The sequence below is a fragment of the Onychomys torridus genome, chromosome 12 (genome assembly GCF_903995425.1).
Source record: "Onychomys torridus chromosome 12, mOncTor1.1, whole genome shotgun sequence".
Lineage (NCBI taxonomy): Eukaryota > Metazoa > Chordata > Mammalia > Rodentia > Cricetidae > Onychomys > Onychomys torridus.
Window position 1 is genome coordinate 12,383,914 of NC_050454.1, and position 21,445 is coordinate 12,405,358.

Consider the following 21,445-nt stretch of genomic DNA (forward strand, 5'->3'; position numbering starts at 1 on the left):
AAAGCCAGGCTGACTTTTACTTTCATTACAAATAATATGTCAAGTAGTGTTGCTTGGAATTGACAATGTAACATTTGGAGAGAAAAACATCATACCCTGTCAGAAAGGAAATGTTTGAGAAGACAGGTAAAACATGTTAAAAATAGAAGAGGCAGGAGAGAGGAAAGCAGAGGAAGGGAAGAGGAGGAAAGAAAGCTTAGGGAGTACTTTCTTCTTATATCATTAAGAGGCTCAGCCTGGGGCCTCAAATTTCCTAGACAGGTACCCCACAAGCATGCTTAGATCTGAAGAATATATTTTCACCAAGTACAGGGTTTTTATGAATCAATAAGAAACAGTCTATCCACTAGAAAACTAAACAAGGGATGAGAAAAGTGTTGGCTTTCTCTTACTAGCAGAACCTAAGAGAATCAGCTTATAAAGACAGATGTTCATTTTGACTCAGTTTGGAAGTTGCAGTCCATGATTACTTGGCCCTGCTGTTTGGGAGGCATATGGCAAGATAGCACATCATTGCAGAATGTGTGTGGTGGAGTAAGCTGTTCACCTCATGGTTCCAGAAAGTACAGAAAAAGCCTGAAAAGGCTAGTGTCCTACTGCCCTCTTGGAGAATACACCCTCAGTGACCTAAAGCTGCACACGAGGCTGCAGCTTTAAGTGTCTACACCTTCTGCTCGTATCAAGCTGGGGACCAAGTCCTTCATTATGGACCTCTAAGAGATGCCACAGGTGCAGCCCCTACCTAGCCCAGCAAAACTCAGAAGATAAGCAGATAGAACAAGCGTGTGTATTTTCCCAGTAGTCAGCATATATAAAGTAATGCTTTCTACCCTAGAGATGCATTCCATGATGGAGATAGTTCTATAGAGTAGCTTTTTAAAGCACTGTAATTACAAGTGTAAATTAATACAGCCTTTCTCAAAAATTTTCTCTTTTAGTTCATTAAATCCTTTTCAGGGAGATTATCCTCAGGATATAATTGGAGCTGAAAATAAGTTTTATCATTATTTAGAAGTAACAGCAAAAAGAATAAAAAAGATTGAAGCCATCCTGTCTCTAATTTGGAAATGGTTAATGAAATATGACTTATCTGTATTATATGTCAGTTGAAAATCATATTAAGAACCAGGTCGCTCATGCCTGTAATCTGGCCCTGGAAAGACACAGCAAGAGCATCACAGCCTGAGATCAACCTGATCTACATACAGATGACATGGAAAATGCTCACAGCACAAACAAAAAGTCACACTGAAGCTACGTACCTCAGCTATGCAGTCAGAAATAATACTCTTGTGCATGTCTTTTGAGATTCAGATATATGCCTGCCTTTGGGGAAATACGTAGGAGAGGGAGAAATTTTTAGGTCGTACATATATATTTGTTTAGCTTTATAAAATTGGCTCTCTATATGCATAGTTTCCTTATCTAAGAATTAAACTGCAGGTTGAAAATTGCTGTGGAATATTTGTTGAGGCAAAGATGCATTATATTTGTCTATGATGCATTTATTTAACTATGTAAAGATGTGTTCCATTTGTATTGATTAAATAAACTTAACCTGGACTCAGAGAGTTGGGGTTAACAACTGGGTGACAGGAAGTAGCAGGTAGGACCTTAAGTGTGGGTTTGTTTATTTGAGACAGTGTGGAAGGGAGTGGCTTCCAGGGATGCCAGCTGGGAGAGAAAGTTAGGCATTTGCTACTCTCTTTGAGCTCACAGGTTTTCTCCCTAGCCTTTGAATATCAGGTTTTATTAGAACTATAGAGATTTAGTTAGCACTGTGTTTATTGGCAGCAACCGAGCTATTGTCTGGCGGAACAGAATTCCCCCAGGCTGTGGCCTGAGCAGACAAGTTGCTAGTAATTACAAGAGCAGCCACTGTGATGAAGGTAAAATGGCATCTTGGCACCAATGTATCAGGCTTCCTTTGAGCTGCCAACTAACTCTAGTTATGAATGCTCATCCTTAGCTTAGGCTCCTTTCTTGCTAGCTCTTATAACTTAATTTAACCTGTTTCTCTTCGCCTACATTTTGCCTAAGGGCTTTTTATCTTTTTTTCATCCTATATGTCCTACTCTGAGTCTGGCTGACAGCTGCCTAGATGGCTGGCCCAGAGGCCTCTCCCGCTCTCCCCTGCTCCTCCCCCTCATTCTCTCTGCCCATCAGCCCCACCTATCCCTCGACTGCCAACTGCTGGCCATTCAGCTTTTTATTAGACCAATCAGGTGTCTTAGGTAGGCAGAGCAACACATGTTTACATCGTTAAACAAGTGTAACACTTGTTTACATAGTTAAAGTAATATTCCACAACAGAAATTACTTGGGAGAAAGATCCAGATATCTGCAAAGCATAAAACTTGAATTTGTCACATACTCAAAACACTAAGCTAAATGCACTGAACTGATGCGTTAGCATCCTCCTGCTGCAGCTTCCTGCATTTCACAAACCTGCAGTCTTTCTGTGCGCTCTTATGTACTATTATTCACTTCCCAGCCTCCCGTGATGTCTACTGAATTGGCTTTAATTTCCTTCTCATCCTCTAAACAATTTAGCCATTATTTACACTGCATTGTAGTTACAGAATCAAAAATGAGTTAAAATACATGGGAGACGACTGTGTCACTCTGTGCCTATGGTCCCAGCATTTGGGAGGTTAGAAGCCTGTGAGAAGGAGTTCAAGGACAGACTTAGTTCTAGGACAGCCTGGATTACATGAGGAAGGAAGGGAGAGAGTGGGAAATACATACAAATCCTACAAGTTTTATGAAAAGGACGTTCACAACCTCAAATTGTATTACGTCTGGAGTCCTGGAGCCAACCAGGTATTTAGGAATGACTGTACTGGCGAATAACTGTCAAGACACTCTTTACCGCCAATCCTAACCCGTAGATGATTCTGGCTGCTTTAGATCCTTGTCTGTGCTTGGCATGTCTGGTTCTGTTGTTGTTTTGTAAGTAAATTTAAACACCTAGTAATCTGTGTTATTAGCTCTCTAACTTTCTTTTGTAAATTATGTTCAAGTTTTTGTTTTGTTTTCATTTTGGCAGAGCTAGGGCCCATGTGCTTCATCATGCATGCTAACTAAGCAAGTGCTATACCACTGAGCTACAGCCCTACCCGCAACAGTGTTTTTAGGGAAGGGGCACTGTACCTTTCTTGTAATTCTCAAGCAATGCCAGTGATTGCCCTAGTCCAAAGCCTACACTCAGAATAGCAATGTTTTATTATAAAGAAGGAAGTAGAGAAAATGCAAAACCCCACAAAGTTTATTATAGTATACCTTTTGGGAGTTTTGACGAGTTCAAGGTGAGTGGATGAAATAAAAAAGAAAGACTAATAACTTTCATTCTATCGTATGTCAGATTGAAGGGTAGACTAGTAGATGTAAACTCTGTGTTCTTTTACCCTGCCTCATAACTTCCCGCCCAGCATTAGTCCTGCAGATAACTTTTTCTTTCTTCACAACTTAGAGATTAAAGATTGTAATGCCAGTCCTAATACAGGCTTCAGAGGTTTTTGTTTTTTAATGTGGTATTTCTACTTATAACAAATTCTGAAGAAATAGGATAGGTAAAAAGTGATATAAGCTAAGACATTTAGAATTATTAATGTTATAAGAAAACAGTTTAAAGAAAACTGAAATGTTTAACAGAGAAACTATAATTTATAGATCAAATTGAGTATTATTCAAGAATTTCAGTGAGTGTGTTGAAGTCCGTGTTATAATGTGAAAAAGAAATGGGGGGAGCGCTGAAAAGATAGCTCCGGGGTTAGGACAGTTGCCCCATAGCTGATAAGGACCAGAGTTCAAATCTCCAGCACCCATGTAATGGTGAATGGGTGTGGTAGCCTGCCTGTAATTCCAGCCTCTGAAGGCAAAGACAAGAGAATAGCAGGGAGACAGACTAGCACTATCAGTGAGCTCTAGGTTTGATGGAGAGACCAGCCTCTGCGAAGAAGGTGGGGGAGCTGCAGAGGATGATTGGCAACATCTACTTCAGGCCTCCACATGCATTCACAGCCACGTGCACGTGTAAAGCATGCATGTGTACACGTGAAAATGGAAAAGAATTAATATATATTTTAAAATACTGTTTTTAATATGTGCTTGGCATGTATTAATTCTACTTCTAATTTTTAGGTGCAATTATTTTATTGAAATTTCTTAACCTACAGGAAAAAGGCATTACAATTTGTACTGTTTTCCTCCCTGGTAGTCTCTTACGTGTGTAAGTTTTAGTTATTCTCACCCTCATCATGCTCTCCGACCCTGTTGAACCCTTCTGTCCACAAGTCTCGTGCTTTCACATCCTTGCTTCCCTTTTCGGTGCACTGAGTATTGGGGTTCCTTGAGCATGGGTGCAGAGGAATTATTGGTGGGCAGCTTACCCCAATTCTATTTTTAAAATTGTAAGTCCTTTATTTGAAATAAGTTGTGATTAAGAAAGGGATGTACTTAAGGCTGGGAAGGTCAGCAAAGTTTGTTGTAGAAGCATGAGGACCTGAGGTTTAAAAAAAGCCTGGTGGAATGGAACATACCTATAATCTTAGCACTTGGGAGTAGAGATGGAAGAATCCCTGGGACTGGGCTGGCCCGCCAGGCTGCCTAGTCAGTGAGCTCCAGCTTTAGGGAAAAACCGTCTCAAAAACAAGCTGGAGAGCTAGAGAAAAAGACACTCAGTGTTGACCTCTGGCCTCGACACACGCACATTTTTTTAAAGAGAGTCTTTCTCTTTGCAAGTTAAAATGAACAGGTTTATTTTTCACTCATATGAGGTCCACGCTTCTCCTTTCTTCAGAGCTGCTTGATTGGCCTGAGCAGACCTTAGCCTCAAACTCCTTCGTCTTAAAATGTCATCGGTGGTGGTGGTGGTGGTGGTTTTCTTTCCCTAACATTAGAAATTTAGGTTTCCCTCTGTCCTTGAAAGTTTGTGGGTTTTGTTTTTCTGAATGAAATTTTTGCTCTTTATTCATCAAGGAAGATATAAAGATATTTATTGAGAGATGAGCACCTGTTACTGAGTTATGAAATGGGGCCACTTGTGAGCGGAAGCTGGGTGGCTTTTTACTAATACTTATTGGGGGAGTTCTCTTATTTTGCAAAGTAGTCTATTATCAAAGCACAGTTGTTAAGGAATGCCAGTCTATTAAAAGGCAGTGCCGGCCTCTCAAATTCCCTTCCTGGTGACCTGTGAGACAGATTGTCATCTACAGAGTTTTGGGTGGCCTCTGGAGCCTGGGTCCTACTGGGGAGATGCTCTGGTCAAACCTTACCTGTTACAAATGATAAAAAGCACTTGTCCCATCAGGAGGTGGCCTCTCTCTGCTCAAGTGGAACTTGTGTCCTTACTGGTCTTTCCTGAACTAAATGGTGCCAAATACTTTCTCCTTTTGGATTTTATGGTGTGGTGGTTTATGAACTAATTCAGGATTCCGTTGTATCTGTTCTGTGTTCTACTTAGGCTTTTGCTGAAAGTTTTGTTCATGAGCTGTATTTCAAGAGCGCGGCGCTTTCTCTTACCGCAGGTGTCTCCCTCATGCTAATTCATGTGTTGGAGATTAACCTCTTCATAGCAGACCTAAAATGCTTTGTAAAAATTCTGTGCTTAGGTGTGGATTATACCTCAACATTTATACTATCACTTTGTTTAACTTGGGTAATTTGCTTTTGTCAGCTTTTAAATTTGTGACACTGTGTTTTCTCTTTTTCTTTTCATTTTCCTTCCACTTCAGAGCATGTAACTTCGAATGCCAGCGACAGTGAAAGTAGTTACCGTAAGTGTCTCATGTTACTTTTCCTTTGTAGAAGTAACAAGTTCCTTCGAGTGGCTTTTCCTTAGTGACGTGCTATAAAACTGAAAGTCAGATACCCAAGATGGAGAAACCAGGAAAAGCCAAGTAGAGTATAGACTTGAGTGTCTCCAGCCCAAAACTCACAATCTTTAGCAACAATGGGACACTCTAAAAGTTCCAGATCTAGAACATTTACTTTTCAAATTTTTCAGTTCAGAGTTGCTTAGCCAGGATTGGCTGTGTAAACATTTTTAAATGCAAAAAAATAAATCTGAAAAATTTTTGCTACAAGCATTTTGACTAGGAGGTTCTCAAGCCACACATACAGAAAGGTTAATTTCAAGGTTTAATGAAAGCAAACCCATTTACCAACTTAATTTGTGTGCACGATACATAGTATGTGGATTTGTGTGTATCTTATAAAAAGTAAATATCTGATAGGGAATGAACTTGTATTTTCCTTAGTAATTTTGTTTTTAACATAAGCACTAACAAGATATTTGTTAGTAATACTAAATGATTATTAGTTTATTTCCTTTTTATTCTGTGTAACCAGTGCTCAAAAAGTAATACTCTTTCTCCCTCGATGTTTGATACTATATTCTTGATGTTAAACTATATAAATATAGATTTTTTAGACAAATTGGGGTGTAGAAAGAGGGGAGAGTATGTGGATATCAATTGTAGCAACTTAAAAATTAAAATTGTTTTTCTGGCTTTTTTTACTGCTGTCTAAAATGAAAGTAATCTTGATTACAGATGAGTATGGCTGCTCAAAAGGTTAATCCCGTTCCCAGTCCCAGATACTTCATGTTGGCAATATATACTTTTAACCCTCATTTGTTGGTTGGATTTTTTTTTTCTACATAATGCTATGTAATTTGAGGAAGACGAATGGGAAAATTTTTCTTATTTGCTTATAACCAGAATCCACTGTAGAGTAGTTGAGGGATTTTTCTAGACTAAAAAGGGGTAACGAAAGTATATACTGTCTTTTTCCACCATTTGCATGAATTAAGTTGTGGAATATCCAACTGCATGTTTTTGTAGTATGTAAATCATACTTTACATCAGTAACTTTTGTTTTGTTTTTTGAGACAGGTTCTTACTAGGTGTAGCCTTCGTTAGCCTGGAACTCTCTACATAGACCTGATTAACCTGGAATTCGTAGAGATCTGTGTGCCACCATGCCTAGATACATCAGTAGTTGAGAAAGAGGGAGAGGGGAGGAGAAAACAGCTCATGAAGTGTCTGTTTCGGGATACTACAGTAATAAGATTGGAAACAAACCACACATTTAAACACACAGTTTAAAGCAAGTACAGATATGTGTGCCACTGTTACAGATTGATAAGGCCGACAGCTGCACACATTGAAAACCAATCACAGAGGTGGTAGAGTTGTTACAGAATCTTGATAAGGAGGCCATATTCCAAACACATTATTCACTTTCATTGCTTTCAGTCACTGAATCTGTTTTCATAGCACATGTTTAGAACTAGGGTTTTAAATATTTTCATGGGGTTCACATAGTTGGTAGTTGTTGGTTTTATATTTTTTTTCAAAGTTCCTTTAATTTTGTAATCAACGCAAGATTATAATTGTTTTTAAAAATAAAATATAGCTTTAGATAAATATACTCAATTAGAACAAAAACAGTATTTTCTGTGGCTTATTGGGTTTTTCTTTTTTTTTTTTTTTTTTTTTTTTTTTTAGGCAGAAACTCACTACACAGTCTAGGCCAACCTCTAACTTGCTGGGATTGTAGGCAAACAGTCCCACATCCAGCCCTAGTACATAGGAAGGGATTTTTGTTAGTTTTGGTTTTTTTGTCTGGAGAGGTTGTTACTTGTTTGTTGCTTGTTTTCTGTAGTACTGGTGAGCCAAGTCAGGCAGCCTTCCAGTAAATTAAACCTCTAGCTAGAAAGGAAGATGATCTATAAAAGAAGAAGCACATAATAACGTTGTTATGGAAAAAAATAGTACATTTCTGTTTCTTCTCATGTCTATCAAACTTACCTTTCTGGTTTAATAATTTCCCCTTTTGTACTGAATCTTGCCTTGGATAATTTCTGCTCTAGTACCTTTTTGTATACCCTGTCAGTTCTCAGAACATCCTAGTGTCTTCTGTGTAAAGAACTGCGTGAGTTGTGTGGAAGAGGGTGACATTGGCATCCGTTCTCTTGAGACTTCCTTACCCTTGCTTTAACTCTCCATAGGTGGTCAAGAAGAATATGTTTTATCGTATGAGCCAGTGAACCAACAAGAAGGTTTGTGAAGTTTGTTAATGTTTTCTAGCCTTATTCAAAAGTATATATTCAGGGCCAGTGAGACAGGCAGGTGGACAGGGTGCCTGCTGCTAGACCTGATGGCCCTTGGTTCAGTCCCAGAAGCAACGTGGTGGAAAGAGAGAAGCAACTCCCACAAGTTATTGATTAGTTAATGTAAAATAATACATATGCTTTTTATTTCAAAAATCAGTCTGTTAGATGCAAAAGTATTGTATTAGAATTTTGCTGTTTTTAACTATATTTATAGAAAATTGCTATATGAATTTCAAGAAGCACTATTTAACCCAGAGAATATTAGAACATTTTATTTTGACTGGTTTTTATTGGTGTTATATTCCTAAGCCACTACTTTTCAGCATGTATAATATTGCATTACTACCCTTGAAATAACTTTAAAAAGAATCAGAGACAATTTTAAAGTCCTTGTTTCTTATCCCCTTCCCCCAGACGGGTTCTGGGCCCTCCCTCTTTACCCCATGTGTTGAATCTTCCTCACTAGATCTAACTCCCCAACCACAACACTAGTCTGATGCTCCCACCAGCTTCCCTTCAGCACGGCCTATTGTGTCCTCCACTGGATCGTCTTTCTAGATCACTGCTGCCGTCCATCACTTCTGCACCCTCTTGTTCTTGTTCCTGTCCTCTTTGCTCCGCTTTCTTAGTTAACTTCAGAAACCACCAATAAAACACCATGCTTTGTTTTCTGTTTATAATGAGATGTTAGCGATGTATTGAAATGTCTAAGATGGTAAATCTGACTTGATCGACTTTTTTATTTTAATTTTAATAACATTTATTCACAAAAGAGCATAATGTAGAGAAAGAATAAAGAAGAGATTCTTCAGAATGGTTTTCTTCTCTGAAATAAAACACATTAGTGTGTGTTAAGTGTTTATTCTTTTTGATGTGTTTATCTTTGTAGTTAATTATACTCGACCAGTCATTATATTGGGACCCATGAAAGACAGGGTAAATGATGATTTAATCTCAGAATTTCCCGACAAATTTGGATCCTGCGTCCCTCGTGAGTAACCCAAATTAAAACTGTTTTAGCACTTTCTGTCACTGTTTGGTAAAAATAAATGTAACTGCTTTAAAGGGTTATAGTTAATTGTTTTATTAATTATTCCTTCATCCTTGATATTACTTTCTCTTTTTTAGATTTAAAATTATTGTGTTAAACTTTTTAAAAAGCAATGAATTAAGTAGATGTGTTTATTCTGTTTTAAAATATGAAACACTTCCCCAAGTTCTTTTTTATTGAAGATACAACTAGACCAAAGCGTGACTATGAGGTAGATGGAAGAGATTATCATTTTGTGACTTCAAGGGAACAGATGGAAAAGGACATCCAGGAACATAAGTTCATTGAAGCTGGCCAGTATAACAACCATCTGTATGGAACAAGCGTTCAGTCTGTGCGAGCAGTAGCGGAGAAGGTAAGTGCCAGAGCCGCCCTGGTGCGGTTTCTAAGGAGTTTGTGTTAAGAAATAGAAGACAGGGGGTTGGGGATTTAGCTCAGTGGTAGAGCACTTGCCTAGCAAGTACAAGGCCCTGGATTCATCCTCAGCTCTGACAAAAAAAGAAAAAAAAAGAAGAAAAAGAAATAGAAGACAGATGACATAGCCTTAATATCCTGTTAGTGCTACTGCTTTAGCTAAGTAGAAATCTGGTTTTGAGTGGCTTGGAAAAATACATACAAGAAAAGGCTGTCAAAATCTGAAAATAAGATGATCACATGTATCTGTAAAATAAAATAAAATCTTAAGGCCTTTTCTAGAGCCAGACCTTGTCCTGGCTAAAGTCAAGTATCCATGAGAAAAACTGAGTAAGATGTTAATCATAGGTGCCAAAAAAGTCTCCAGAGTCTTCAAAGACAGCATAAAAATTCAAAAACAGTGTGACTGCAAGCTTTGGGTTTTTTGTTTTGGTTTGGTCTTGGTTTTGCTTTTTGTTTGTTTGTTTGTTTATTTTTTATTGTTATTGTTTTGGTTTGGTTTGGTTTTCAAGACAAGGTTTCTGTGTAGCCCTGGCTGTCCTAGAACTCACTCTGTGGACTAGATTGGCCTTGAACTTGGAGCACTTGAGTGGCAGAGATCCACTTGCCTCTGCCTCCCTAGTGCTGGGGCTAAAGGTGTCCTGCATCAAGTTATTTTAAAACATTATCTAACATATTCTGATAATATATATTGACATTAGGTTAAAACAGTTTTTATAATGAAGTCAAGATGATGTACTAACTATATCATAAGGATACTATACCATGACTGAGTCAGTCTGTCCAATAAATTCAAGGTCAATCTGTCATTATCAGATCAGTCAATAGGAAACATAGCAGAAGAATTATAACCTTGAGGCAAGGCTGAACTATGGTGAGTTTCACGCCAACATCAGTGGTTCAGTAATACCTGGTCTCCAAAAAAACAAAAAAAGTAACAATGGTAGGCTAATAACTAGTAGAGATAGGGAAAAATATAGGGAAAGTGGATAAAAAATTGTATTGATGAGTCCAGACTCAGTACATGTTGATAATATGTAAAACTAGTAAATGTTGATAAGCAGAAATAATTGAAAAGTGATTGAAAATCAGCAATATCCATGAAATGGAGTTCTTTACACTTAATAAATGTTGAAGTATCTATGAATTGATATGCAACATGAAGAAAGATCTATGTTTTTATCTTTGGGAGCTTGTTTGGTTCGTTGGTTTGGTTTGGTTTGGTTTTGGCTTTGGTTTTGTTTTTTCAAGACAGGATTTCTTTGTGTAGTCCTGGCTGTCATGGATCTCGCTCTGTAGACCAGGCTGGCCTCGAACTCACAGAGATCCTCCTGCTTCTGCCTCCTGAGTGCTGGGATTAAAGGCGCCACCACCTCGCCCATCTTGCTTTGATATTTGAAAAGAAGAATAAGGAAACAAATCTACTGAGTTGTGTGAAAACGTGGGAGGAGTAATCAGGACCTAATGAGGATAGTTACTAGCACAAGGAAGGTAGAGCTGGCCGCAGGTGTGTGTACTGATAGGATTTGGAGGAGGAGGCGAGGCCAGCCTAGCTACACGTTCTTATTTAAAAAAAAAAATAGGAGATGGGTCGACGAGGCTGGGAGTGGCATTTGAGTAAACATTTTGTATAATTTTGAAATTTAAAATTAGCATTTGATTGTCAAAGTAAATTAATAACTGATTACAAAGCATAGGGTTAAATAAAAATGAAGTAGCCCATGAAGGCATAAGCAATACATAAATGAAAAGGTGGAGGAGAAGCTTTACTTGCTTGCACTGTCTGCTGCTAATCAAGGTCAAGGCATGACAAAGTAAGGAAATCTTTCTTGAAAGAATACCACATGGTAGTAATTCTTTCAGGCAATAACATTAAGAGATGGTTAAAATTTATCTTAAAACAATCAAAATAAGTGATGGTTTGTAGGAAACAAGATTATTTACATACTGAGAAAGTGTCATCCCTGAAATTACTAGTTACAAAGACAAAGATAATTTTATCTTGGAGAAATTCTAAGCAGACAGAAGTTTAAATATGATCACATTGTCAGTAGAAATGGGAAAAATAGATATCTCATATCAGTGGTATGCCTTCTAGAAATGTATAACTTGCCCTCTGATAGTCAAGAGGCAGGCTTAGCCAAATTTAATCATATCCTGTGAAATGAATGGTCTGTACTCTTCTAAAATGCCAAGACTGGGGTTAGAGAGATGGTCACTGGGTGAAGTACTTGTTAGAGTAAGCCCTGTGTTCCCTTCTCCAGTGTTCATGGAGAAGCCAGGCAAGGGGCGTGCAGGGTGGTGACAGATGAGTCCCTGGAGCTCACAGGCCAGCCGATGTAGCCCAGGTTCAGTGAGAAAGCTGACCTTAAAAGTAAGGTCAGGAGCTATAACTTGCAGCTTTGGCCTCTGCCCTCCCCATTCCCACATTCCCACATGCATACAGCACACAGAGCAGTTAATAAAATACCCAGATCTGGAATGGCGAGAGCTGAGGAACTGTGCCCAACCAATGGCAACTCAGACATTGTAAGTAAATCCAATACATGTCCTGAATTGGAACCTCAGCCAGCAGCTTTCTATTGCTTGTTCAGTAAGGAACATTAGATGACCAGCTAGAATTATTCTGTGATAGTATAGTAAATGTCACTATCTGTGGGTAATATTTCTGGAATTTATATGTCTATGTGAAGGGTGAAGCCATCATGTTAGTTTTCAGGGAGGGGGGTAGGAGAGAACATTTGTTTTAGCTCATGGTCTCTGAGGTTTCAATCCATGGTGAGGAAGCAAAAGGAACAGAGAGTGGAAATATACACAAATCCCTTCAGAATCCCTTCCAGTGAGCTACTTCCTCCAGCCAGGCCTCACTTCTAAATAGTCCACTGAGCTTGACCATTAATTGTGTCATGAACCTAACACAGAGCTACAGAGATGACTCAGTTAGCAGAGTCCTAGCCACATAGATAGGAAGACCTGACTTCAGACCTGTAGTACCACAAGAGGCAGAGCGTGTTGTGTGTACCTGTAGTCCCAGCACTGGGAAGTGAAGACAGGAAGCTCCCCAGAAACCACTGGCAGCTAGGCCAGCTGAGTGACAGGGAGACCGTCTCAAAAAGTAAGGTAGAGAACAATTAGGGAAAACACCTGGTGTCAGGTCAGCTTCTCGCCTACACACATGCACATATACATAAAAATAATAAAATTGAATACTGTGAGTATATCATTTCCTGTTCTGTATGTTTAGAGTCTTTCACAATTTATTGTAAATATGCCTGCTAAATTAGATATTATTTCTTAACAGGAACTCTAACCTTTAAATTAACAAGGCACTTTATAAGATTGAGGACCTAATTTTAAATATCACAAAATTTATTTAATTTTCATTTCCTATGTAACTAGAAATACTCATCTATAATAAAAATGTAAATGACCTTTTGTGTCAGTGAATTTGTCAGAAAACTTACATAAATCCAGAATTAGGTTTTCCAAATGGCAATTTATGTTATTTTCTAGTTCCCAATAAAATGAGGATTGCAAGAACAGACTGGTGGTAATGAGGGGCTAGAGAGATAGCTCGGTGGTTAAAAGTGTGTACTGCTCTCACAGAGAACCAATTCCTGGCACTCACATATGTAGCTCACAACTGCCTATTATACCCCCAGCTCTAGGGGGTCCATTGTTCTCCTCTGGTCTCCTTGAGCACATACAGACATGTACATAAATACAGATAATTTTTTTTAAAGAATAGTGGTAGTGAGGATTTACAGGTTTGAAAGCGTGTGAATTCTAGGATTTTTTTCACCTTCTGTTGGTCATGTCATTTTATAAAATGAAGTTCATTAATGACCTTTGGAATTGTTTATTTTCACGTATGTGTGTGTGTGTGTGTGTGTGTGTGTGTGTGTGTGTGTGTGTGTGTACACGTACGTACATACGTACACATGAGTACATATAGGTTCCAATTGGGGCCAAAGAGGGTTTTGGATCCCCTGAAGCTGTAATTTGGCCGGTGGCTGTAAGTTGCCCAACATGGGTGCCATGAACTAAATGCAGATCTTCTGCAAGAAGATCATACACTTAGCGCCGAGCTGTCTCTCCATCCATTGAGCAGTTATTGCTTTATAAAAACGAGGGATATGAGAACTGTATTTTAATTCTTTTAAATGGCTTTGAGAATGGAAAAGTAATTATTTATAATCATTGTTTTCTTCATTTATTCCCTTCTAAAATTTACTGATAAATGACAATTTTGCTTGTTATAAAAAGGATCTAAATGAAGCATAATTCAGATGGTGAGTTGTGGGGGACATTTTCAATATAATTGAAAAGATTTGGTCCATTTACTTAATTTTCTTTATTGTCTCTATTTTAGGGCAAACATTGTATCCTTGATGTGTCCGGAAATGCCATCAAGAGATTGCAGATTGCACAACTTTACCCAATATCTATTTTTATTAAACCCAAATCCATGGAAAATATCATGTAAGTGTAATGCCCATGGTGCTCCCTTGAACTGCAGCGTGCTTCGCATTGTCTCCTGTGAAATGGAGAGGGCAGTGTTTGTACCTGTCTTAGAGGGTGCTGTGAGTAAAGCAGCGTCTTCGTTCCTGTGATTAAACGGGAAGAGTAGCTGTATAATAACCACTAAAAGATAAAGGACGGTGGCTCCTTACCTGACAGAAGGTGACATGGTTCCATAAAGGCGCTTTCCTCCAAGCCTGGTGACCGAGTGCAGTTCCAGGACCCACAGAGCAGAAGGGGGGACCCCTTCAAGTTGCTCTCTGACCCACACACAAAGACACACATATCCCATACATACACATAAAAATGTAACTCCATTTTTTAGTAGAATTAAGTAAAAAAGAAAAAGCACAAATAAAAACAAGGAGAAAAAAATAGTATCGATGAACCTAAATATTCCATTCATTAAAATACTGTACTTGACACCAATACTCAACTAAATACTGTCTGTACTCAATATATTGCAAAATACACATTGATTTCAAACACACATGACAGTTACCAAACTGTCTGCTCAGGTACAGTTTTCAAGTGATTGAAAACAAATATCCTCTGCCCACAGCAAAATTAATAATAAAAATAGAACTCAAAGGCCTGTATATTAAAAACTGAGTATTATACTTCTGAATAGGTTAAAAAGGAAATCCCAGAAAAAAATAATAAATGTTTTGAACTACATATAAAAGCTAACAGCTAGGGGTGTTGCATAGAGAAACCCTGTCTCAAAAAACTAAACAACAAAACAGCTAACAAACTTACTGTCGTGTCTTTGGTGAAGGAGATCACACAGCCTATAAATGCTATAGTAGACGAAACCAGACATTGGTGGTGTCAAACACCATTCTCGGGACTGAGGTGCTTAGGCAGGCTGAGAAAATCCAAAACCAGCCTGGGCTACAGAGTGAGAGAGATGCTGTTTCAAAGAGCATAAGAGAAGTTGGAAGCCATTAAGTTCCAAGAAGGCAGAAGAGAAGTTAATGAAATAGAAAGTCGGCCTACAACAGAGAAGATCAATGGAAAGGTGGTCTTTGAAAATACAGGGAACATTAAGAATGATCAAGAAACCAAGTCAAGCATAACACCAGAATGGGAAGGGGTCATCAGTGTACACGAGCAGTCGTTCCAGTTCGACACAGGGCCCAATAGAAATCAGGCCGTGGACAGAGCACTGAAAGGGCTTCCAGACCGTCGGCACACACTCAGCAGGAGACCGGCTCTACACAAGTGAAAGCCGCGGTGTCATATGTTACCTACCTACACATTTCAGAATAGCAAAAATGGAAAAAGACAGCGCACGTCTTTGACAGAGATGTGGAGCATCTGAAATGCCTCACAGTCTCTTGGTGAATCTACACTGATAAATTTACAGTAGCTTTGAAAGGTTGACATATGCTAATTTATGATTAGCCTGGAACTCTCATTCCTAGAAACATACAACAGAAATCATTGCTTGTTTTAACCAAACATACTTGCTTGCCAACAAAAGTGCTATTCAAAAAACCAACACCTAGGAACTACATAAATGACTACCACCAGCCGAATACATCAGTTAAGACATTTTCATGATGAACATTTTGCAAAAATAAGCATGAGCAGTCACCAGCTATGTACAGATGCATAGAAGAATCTTATTTTAATAAAAGACCTCAAATTAAAAGTTCGCCTGCTTTGAAATTCCAGGCTTAATCATCTCTTGCAGAAACCAAATAAAATTTAGCTTTGAGGATGGCATTCTTGACTTCCAGAGCATTGGTGATGCTCTGCATTGGACCTGAGTACTAGGTGCACAGGTTTGTGACCATTTGTCAAGCTGTACATTTAAGATACTACACTTCCATGTTTTTAAAGTAACACTTCAGAAAGTGTACAGCCAGGCGGTGGTGGCGCACACCTTTAATCCCAGCACTCGGAAGGCAGAGCCAGGTGGATCTCTGTGAGTTCGTGGCCAGCCTGGTCTACAAAGCGAGTTCCAAGAAAGATGCAAAGCTACACAGAGAAACCCTGTCTCAAAAAAAACAAAAGTGACAAGAAGAAGACAAAAGGAAAGAAAATCTTACATATCTAAAGTATAGTAAAGTATAAATGTATACTAATGTACACTTATAAATAATGTATAATAAAGTATACTGATATATGCAATATATTATTTTAATATATTAATATAATTAAATATGGTAATATTTAATTACAAGAGCGCTTGTCCACCATAAACAAAGCCTGGGGTGGGGGTGGCAGGGTCACCACAAAGGATCTCCAAGTAATGATGGATTACAACAGTAATCCATCACCCCCACATATGCAATTGTTCCAGGATATGCAACTGGCAGGATCTATTTGTTCCACCTATTTTGGAACTTTGAAATCTTTTGAAGCCTTACAGCTCCCTAGAGTTGGTTTAAAAGGTTAATTTTAGCTCTCAGCATGATGTCGGTGCCCCATTCCTTTATTTTTAGCCCCATAGCAAGCATTTCTTCAGCAATCTGCATGCAATTTGTAGGCGCCAAGGACACAACAGAGCCCCTGTCTTCGTGGATGAGGAACTGCTAGCTAGAAGGTTGCTGTGTCTGACTTAGAAGTACAGTAAGTCACCCCTGTTAAAAAGTAATTTTCAAAGACTTGAGCTTCAATACCTTTCCACAGACCTGCCCCTGCCCCTTGACTTCTGTCTCTTGGGGGGGTGGGAGGGTTGGGTATCCAGCCCAGGACATTTAAAAGTAGTCACATGTATGGGTATAATTTAGAGATATATTGTACATGACCAATAGAATGGCCAGTCTCAGAAAATACCTGAGAACATTTTATCAGGCTGCCTCAGCACAGAAACACTCTACAACAATAGATAACTGGATTTTAGATAAAACAGCAAAAAGTAGTATCTAGAGTTACTGAATCATAAGATCCAAATGTAATGTTTAAACAAAAACAAAAAGGTATACACAAGGGGCCTGGAGAGATGGTTTAGCAGTTAAGAGCACTGGCTGTTCTTCCAGAGGTCCCAAGTTCAATTCCCAGCAACCACATAGTTTCTCACAACCATCTGTAATGAGATCTGGTGCCCACTTCTGGTATGCAGGCAGGACACTGTATACATAATAAATCTTTTTTTAAAAAAGTATACAAAAGTATAGCAAAGAATGATCCTTTCAAAGGAAAAAATAAAATAAATTCCCTGAGACAGACCAGATGTCAAACACTACAGACTGTAGAATGACTTTATTACAATACATGGTTTTTAAATAAGAAACTATGGGTTTCCATATAGCAGTCTCATATATATATATATATATATATATATATATATATATATATATATATATATAATCTCAGTGCTCATACTCACCTGTGTCCCCACTGTTGTCCCCTCTTCGTCCCCATAGTATTCTTTCTGCCCTTATGTTATTTGATTATTTATAATGCCTTAAAGATAATAAAAGACAAGGTCAGAGTCAAGAAAATTCTATCTGAGTAAATTGAAAACATGAATAAGAGAAAATTTGAAGTTCTGGGGAGCTAGTGATTGCTTACCCCTTAAGAGCGTGTACTACCCTTGGAGAGGATCCAACTTAGGTTACCAGGACCCACTTTAGGCAGCTTACAACAGCCTGTAACTCCAGCTCTGGGGGACCCAACATCCTCTTCTGGCCTTCACAGACACTGCATCCATGCGCACATACCCATACAGCAACACAAAGATACATAATTGAAAGTAAGATCTTTTTTTTCAGTTCTGGAAATGAAAAAAAAAAAAAAAAAAAAAAAACCAGTTACTAAAGTAAATTTACTAGAGATTTAGGTAAATTTGAACAGACAAGACTCACCAAACTTAGGATGGAACAATGGAAATTATCAAGTCTGAGGACCAACTAAAAAACATTAGAGAAAAGTTAGCAGAGCTTCAAGGAACTGGGAGATAGCGTCAAATAGACCAACATGCATTATGGAAGAAGGAAACAGATTATTTGAAGAAACTGCCCAGATTTTATTTAAAAATGAACATAAATATCCAAGATGTTGAGTAAAGTTCAAGCATAAGAAATGGAGGTGCCCTGTGAGGCACATTACAGTCAGACTGTTGGAAGACAGTGTTGTACACAGCATGAGAGATGACACATCCCATCCAAGAGATTTCCAGTAAGATTATCAGCAGAGTTCTTGTCAGAAACTTTTAAGTCCGAAGGCAGTGAATCGGTGCGTTAAAAACATGGAAGAAATAGAGCCTGTCAATCAAGAATCCTACATCCAGCAAGAGTGGGGGAAGGGCCAGTGATCCAGCCCAGCAAGGAGATGAGCTTGCTACATAAGCCTGGTGTGTATGCCCATGTACCGTGACACACAGGGTAATAAAATTCTTTCTAAATGAGGAAGTTAAGATGCTCTCAGATAAACCAAAACAGAAGTTCATCACCATTATACCCATCCTACAAGACATGCCTAGGGAATCCTGACGCTTGACTGAAATTCTGAATCCTGATTGAAAGAACACTGTACCATAGCCACATGAAATACCCTTCTTCATGCTGAGACAGCAAAAGCTTCCTGTCCCAAGTGGGACCAAATCCCTCCTGGATACCTGTCCTGCCGCTGCAAGAAAAGATGTAGCATTGGCTTGCTACTACTGTCCACACGCCCAGGTTATCTGAAAGAAATGTCATGTATCATTGCATATATTTGAAGAGTCATTGCTGAATTAGAAGCAAGCATTTCCACTGTGAATGTGGCATTTAACATAATATTTTTCATATCCTATAGTCAGATGTCCTTATGTCATATGTTTACAGTTTTTTCCCTCTAAGTAAGTTTCACTCGGGACAGATGATTAAACTTGTAACATACAGCCTTCCTTCTCTCATCCCACTCACTCTAAGCAGTGAAGGAGCTGGGTTATTTCCCAGTTTCCTCACACTGTGTTTTCTGATTGGTATGTTGGCGCTGTTTGGTGTGTTCATTTAGTCTGTGCGTTGGTATATAGGCCTGTGCATCATGTTGTGCTATGTATGCCATGCACCGTGAACCTTGTCAGGGTGAGTGCACTGGCTGCTTGGAGCTCGTGTGGAAAGTGCTGCAGCCCTGTCCCACTGTGTGCTGGGTAGCAGGCCTGTGGCTGCAGCTGTTCTTAGTGACGGCTGCGGTTTGCCAGAGTTGAACTCCCATTACCTTATGTCTTCTCTGAGCTTTTTTCAAAGAGTATTACAAGATGGTAATCACCAATTTCTAAATTTTTTTGCATAGGGAAATGAATAAGCGCCTAACAGAAGAACAAGCCAGAAAAACATTTGAAAGAGCCATGAAATTGGAACAGGAATTCACTGAACATTTCACAGGTTGGAACCATGTGTGACAGTGCCCTGTATGAGAGAATTTTGCTGTATCCACATCTACTTGTAGTAACTAGTCCTATAGTTTTCAAAGTAAACTACAAGATCTGTGGGTTTTATCAAAAGTTAGCCTAGCTGGGAATGGGGAGCCTTAAGATGTAGTGTCTATGGTGTGTGCACAGGAAGAATTCACAATCGACCAGAGGAAACTAGATTTAATTTCACTGCATCTGTGAAGCCTCAGCCTTTCCTCTTACCCTTTGTAAATTTTGATCTATTCTCCCCAGGCTTACTGAGATAGATTTCAGAGGTATTCAGGTGTACAGTGTAATATCATATACCTTGTGAGTTGATTACCGCAGTCATGGTAGTACATATGTCACCACAGTTCCTGGTGTGTGGTATGTGTTGGTGAGGTCATTTGAGGTCTACTTTGGTTGATGTAGTCACCATGCTGTACGTCAGTACAGAGATTGTCATTTGAGGGTCTTGGTTTTTTCCAGTGCTGTGGCCTTACGCAAGTGCATCACTGAACTGAGGCCATAGCACCACATTTCCTCCCAAAAAGAGAAATGTGTATCCTTTGATAAGCATTTTCTTATTCTCCTCCCCCACTCCCAGTCTCTGGGAGCTGTCACTGTACTCCTCTGTGAATTCAGATTAGATTCCACAGGTAAATGAGGCCATGGAAAGTTTATTTTTGTGTGTCTAATTTATTTAATTTAGTGTAGTGTCTTGTATATTTGCTCATGTTGTCAAAAATAATAGGATTCCTTTTTATGGCTGAATACTATTTTTATCATATATATTTAGATGCCCCATATTTTCTTTGTTGACAAACATATAGGTAGTTTTCATTATTTTGTCTGTTGTGAATATTGAGGTTAACAAAGAATTGCAGGTGTTTCTTTGATGTACTGATTTCTTTTTATTCAGGTACGTACCCAGAAATGAGATTGCTGGATCATGTGTCTTTGTGTTTTCTGCTACAGTAACAGTATAATGTAGACTGGGTATAAGCAATCATTTTTTAACTGACAATTGGGAGGACTGGGAATTACATGATGATGAAAAGGATTACAGTTTGTGAGTGCCTTTGTACTGTCTGACCTACAGAAGAACAGCCAGCACACACAGGCTACTAGGGGACTAGAGGAGACTATGAACAACCCCACTCCGGCAGCAACTAGCCACTGCTGTTACAACAGCTTAGACTGACTAGAAAAGAGAGGGTCTGGCTGGGTGGCCCTGAACTCCTGGACTCAAGTAACTCTTTACTGTTTGCCTGAGTAGCTGGGACCACGAGACACAGTACCTCGAAGACCTCATTTGAACTAATGGTCACATGAGTTCCAATAAGTGCTCTGATATATAAGCCATGTGCTGAAGGCAGAGGGGTCTATTTTTTTTTTTTTTAATTTCAGACTTAGAAACCATACGAATATTAGCATAAGAACGGCTTGTGCCCTTTACCCACATTTTCCAAATGTTAGCATTTTATCTCTAAAACATCTGAGTAAGTTACAAATAGATGTTCTTTACTTCTAAGTATGTCAGTATTTCAAAAAAAAGGACATTTGAATGTTTGATTATATCCCTCATATAGCGAGAATGCTGCTAATCAAACTCAGGAAGTTTAACGTTGATAATCTTACCTTTTAATACAGACTTTCCCCAGATATTAGCAGTTGTTAGAGTGAGATGACAGAATACATAAATAAAATTCAGGGTCCAAGCCAGGAGCACATATATTGGATCTACTTTAATCTAGAACTACCCATTATCCTTTACTTATTAGCCAGTCATAACCTTAGCATTCTTTCAGAGTGAAAGCCAGTGGGAAACTTGTGATCTCCCCAGATGTGGGGTCTGAGTTAGGAGCAGGCATATCAAGAAGCGACACTGTGAACCTCTGCATCATGCAGTCTTGGGATGCCATCCTGGACTGTTCCTAGTGGTAGTGGTGTCAGTGGTAATGGCTGAGGTGTCTGTGGCCTTGATCTCTTCCTTTTCCAACCCATGAGA

The 21,445-nt window shown here is 38.9% G+C and overlaps 1 protein-coding gene across 23 annotated transcripts in view; it reads left to right on the top strand.

Moving 5' to 3' along the window:
* Positions 1-21,445, top strand: part of Dlg1 (discs large MAGUK scaffold protein 1) — a 206,747-nt gene that overhangs the window by 182,173 nt on the left and 3,129 nt on the right. For 11 of the 23 annotated variants that reach the window (XM_036203732.1, XM_036203734.1, XM_036203738.1 and 8 more), the window contains 7 exons: positions 5,736-5,777; positions 6,540-6,575; positions 8,015-8,065; positions 9,009-9,110; positions 9,353-9,525; positions 13,957-14,066; positions 19,335-19,426. In XM_036203732.1, coding sequence (XP_036059625.1) covers positions 5,736-5,777; positions 6,540-6,575; positions 8,015-8,065; positions 9,009-9,110; positions 9,353-9,525; positions 13,957-14,066; positions 19,335-19,426 — 606 coding nt within the window. The remainder of the gene's footprint in view (positions 1-5,735; positions 5,778-6,539; positions 6,576-8,014; positions 8,066-9,008; positions 9,111-9,352; positions 9,526-13,956; positions 14,067-19,334; positions 19,427-21,445) is intronic. The other 12 variants (XM_036203736.1, XM_036203743.1, XM_036203746.1 and 9 more) reach the window with 2 other exon arrangements.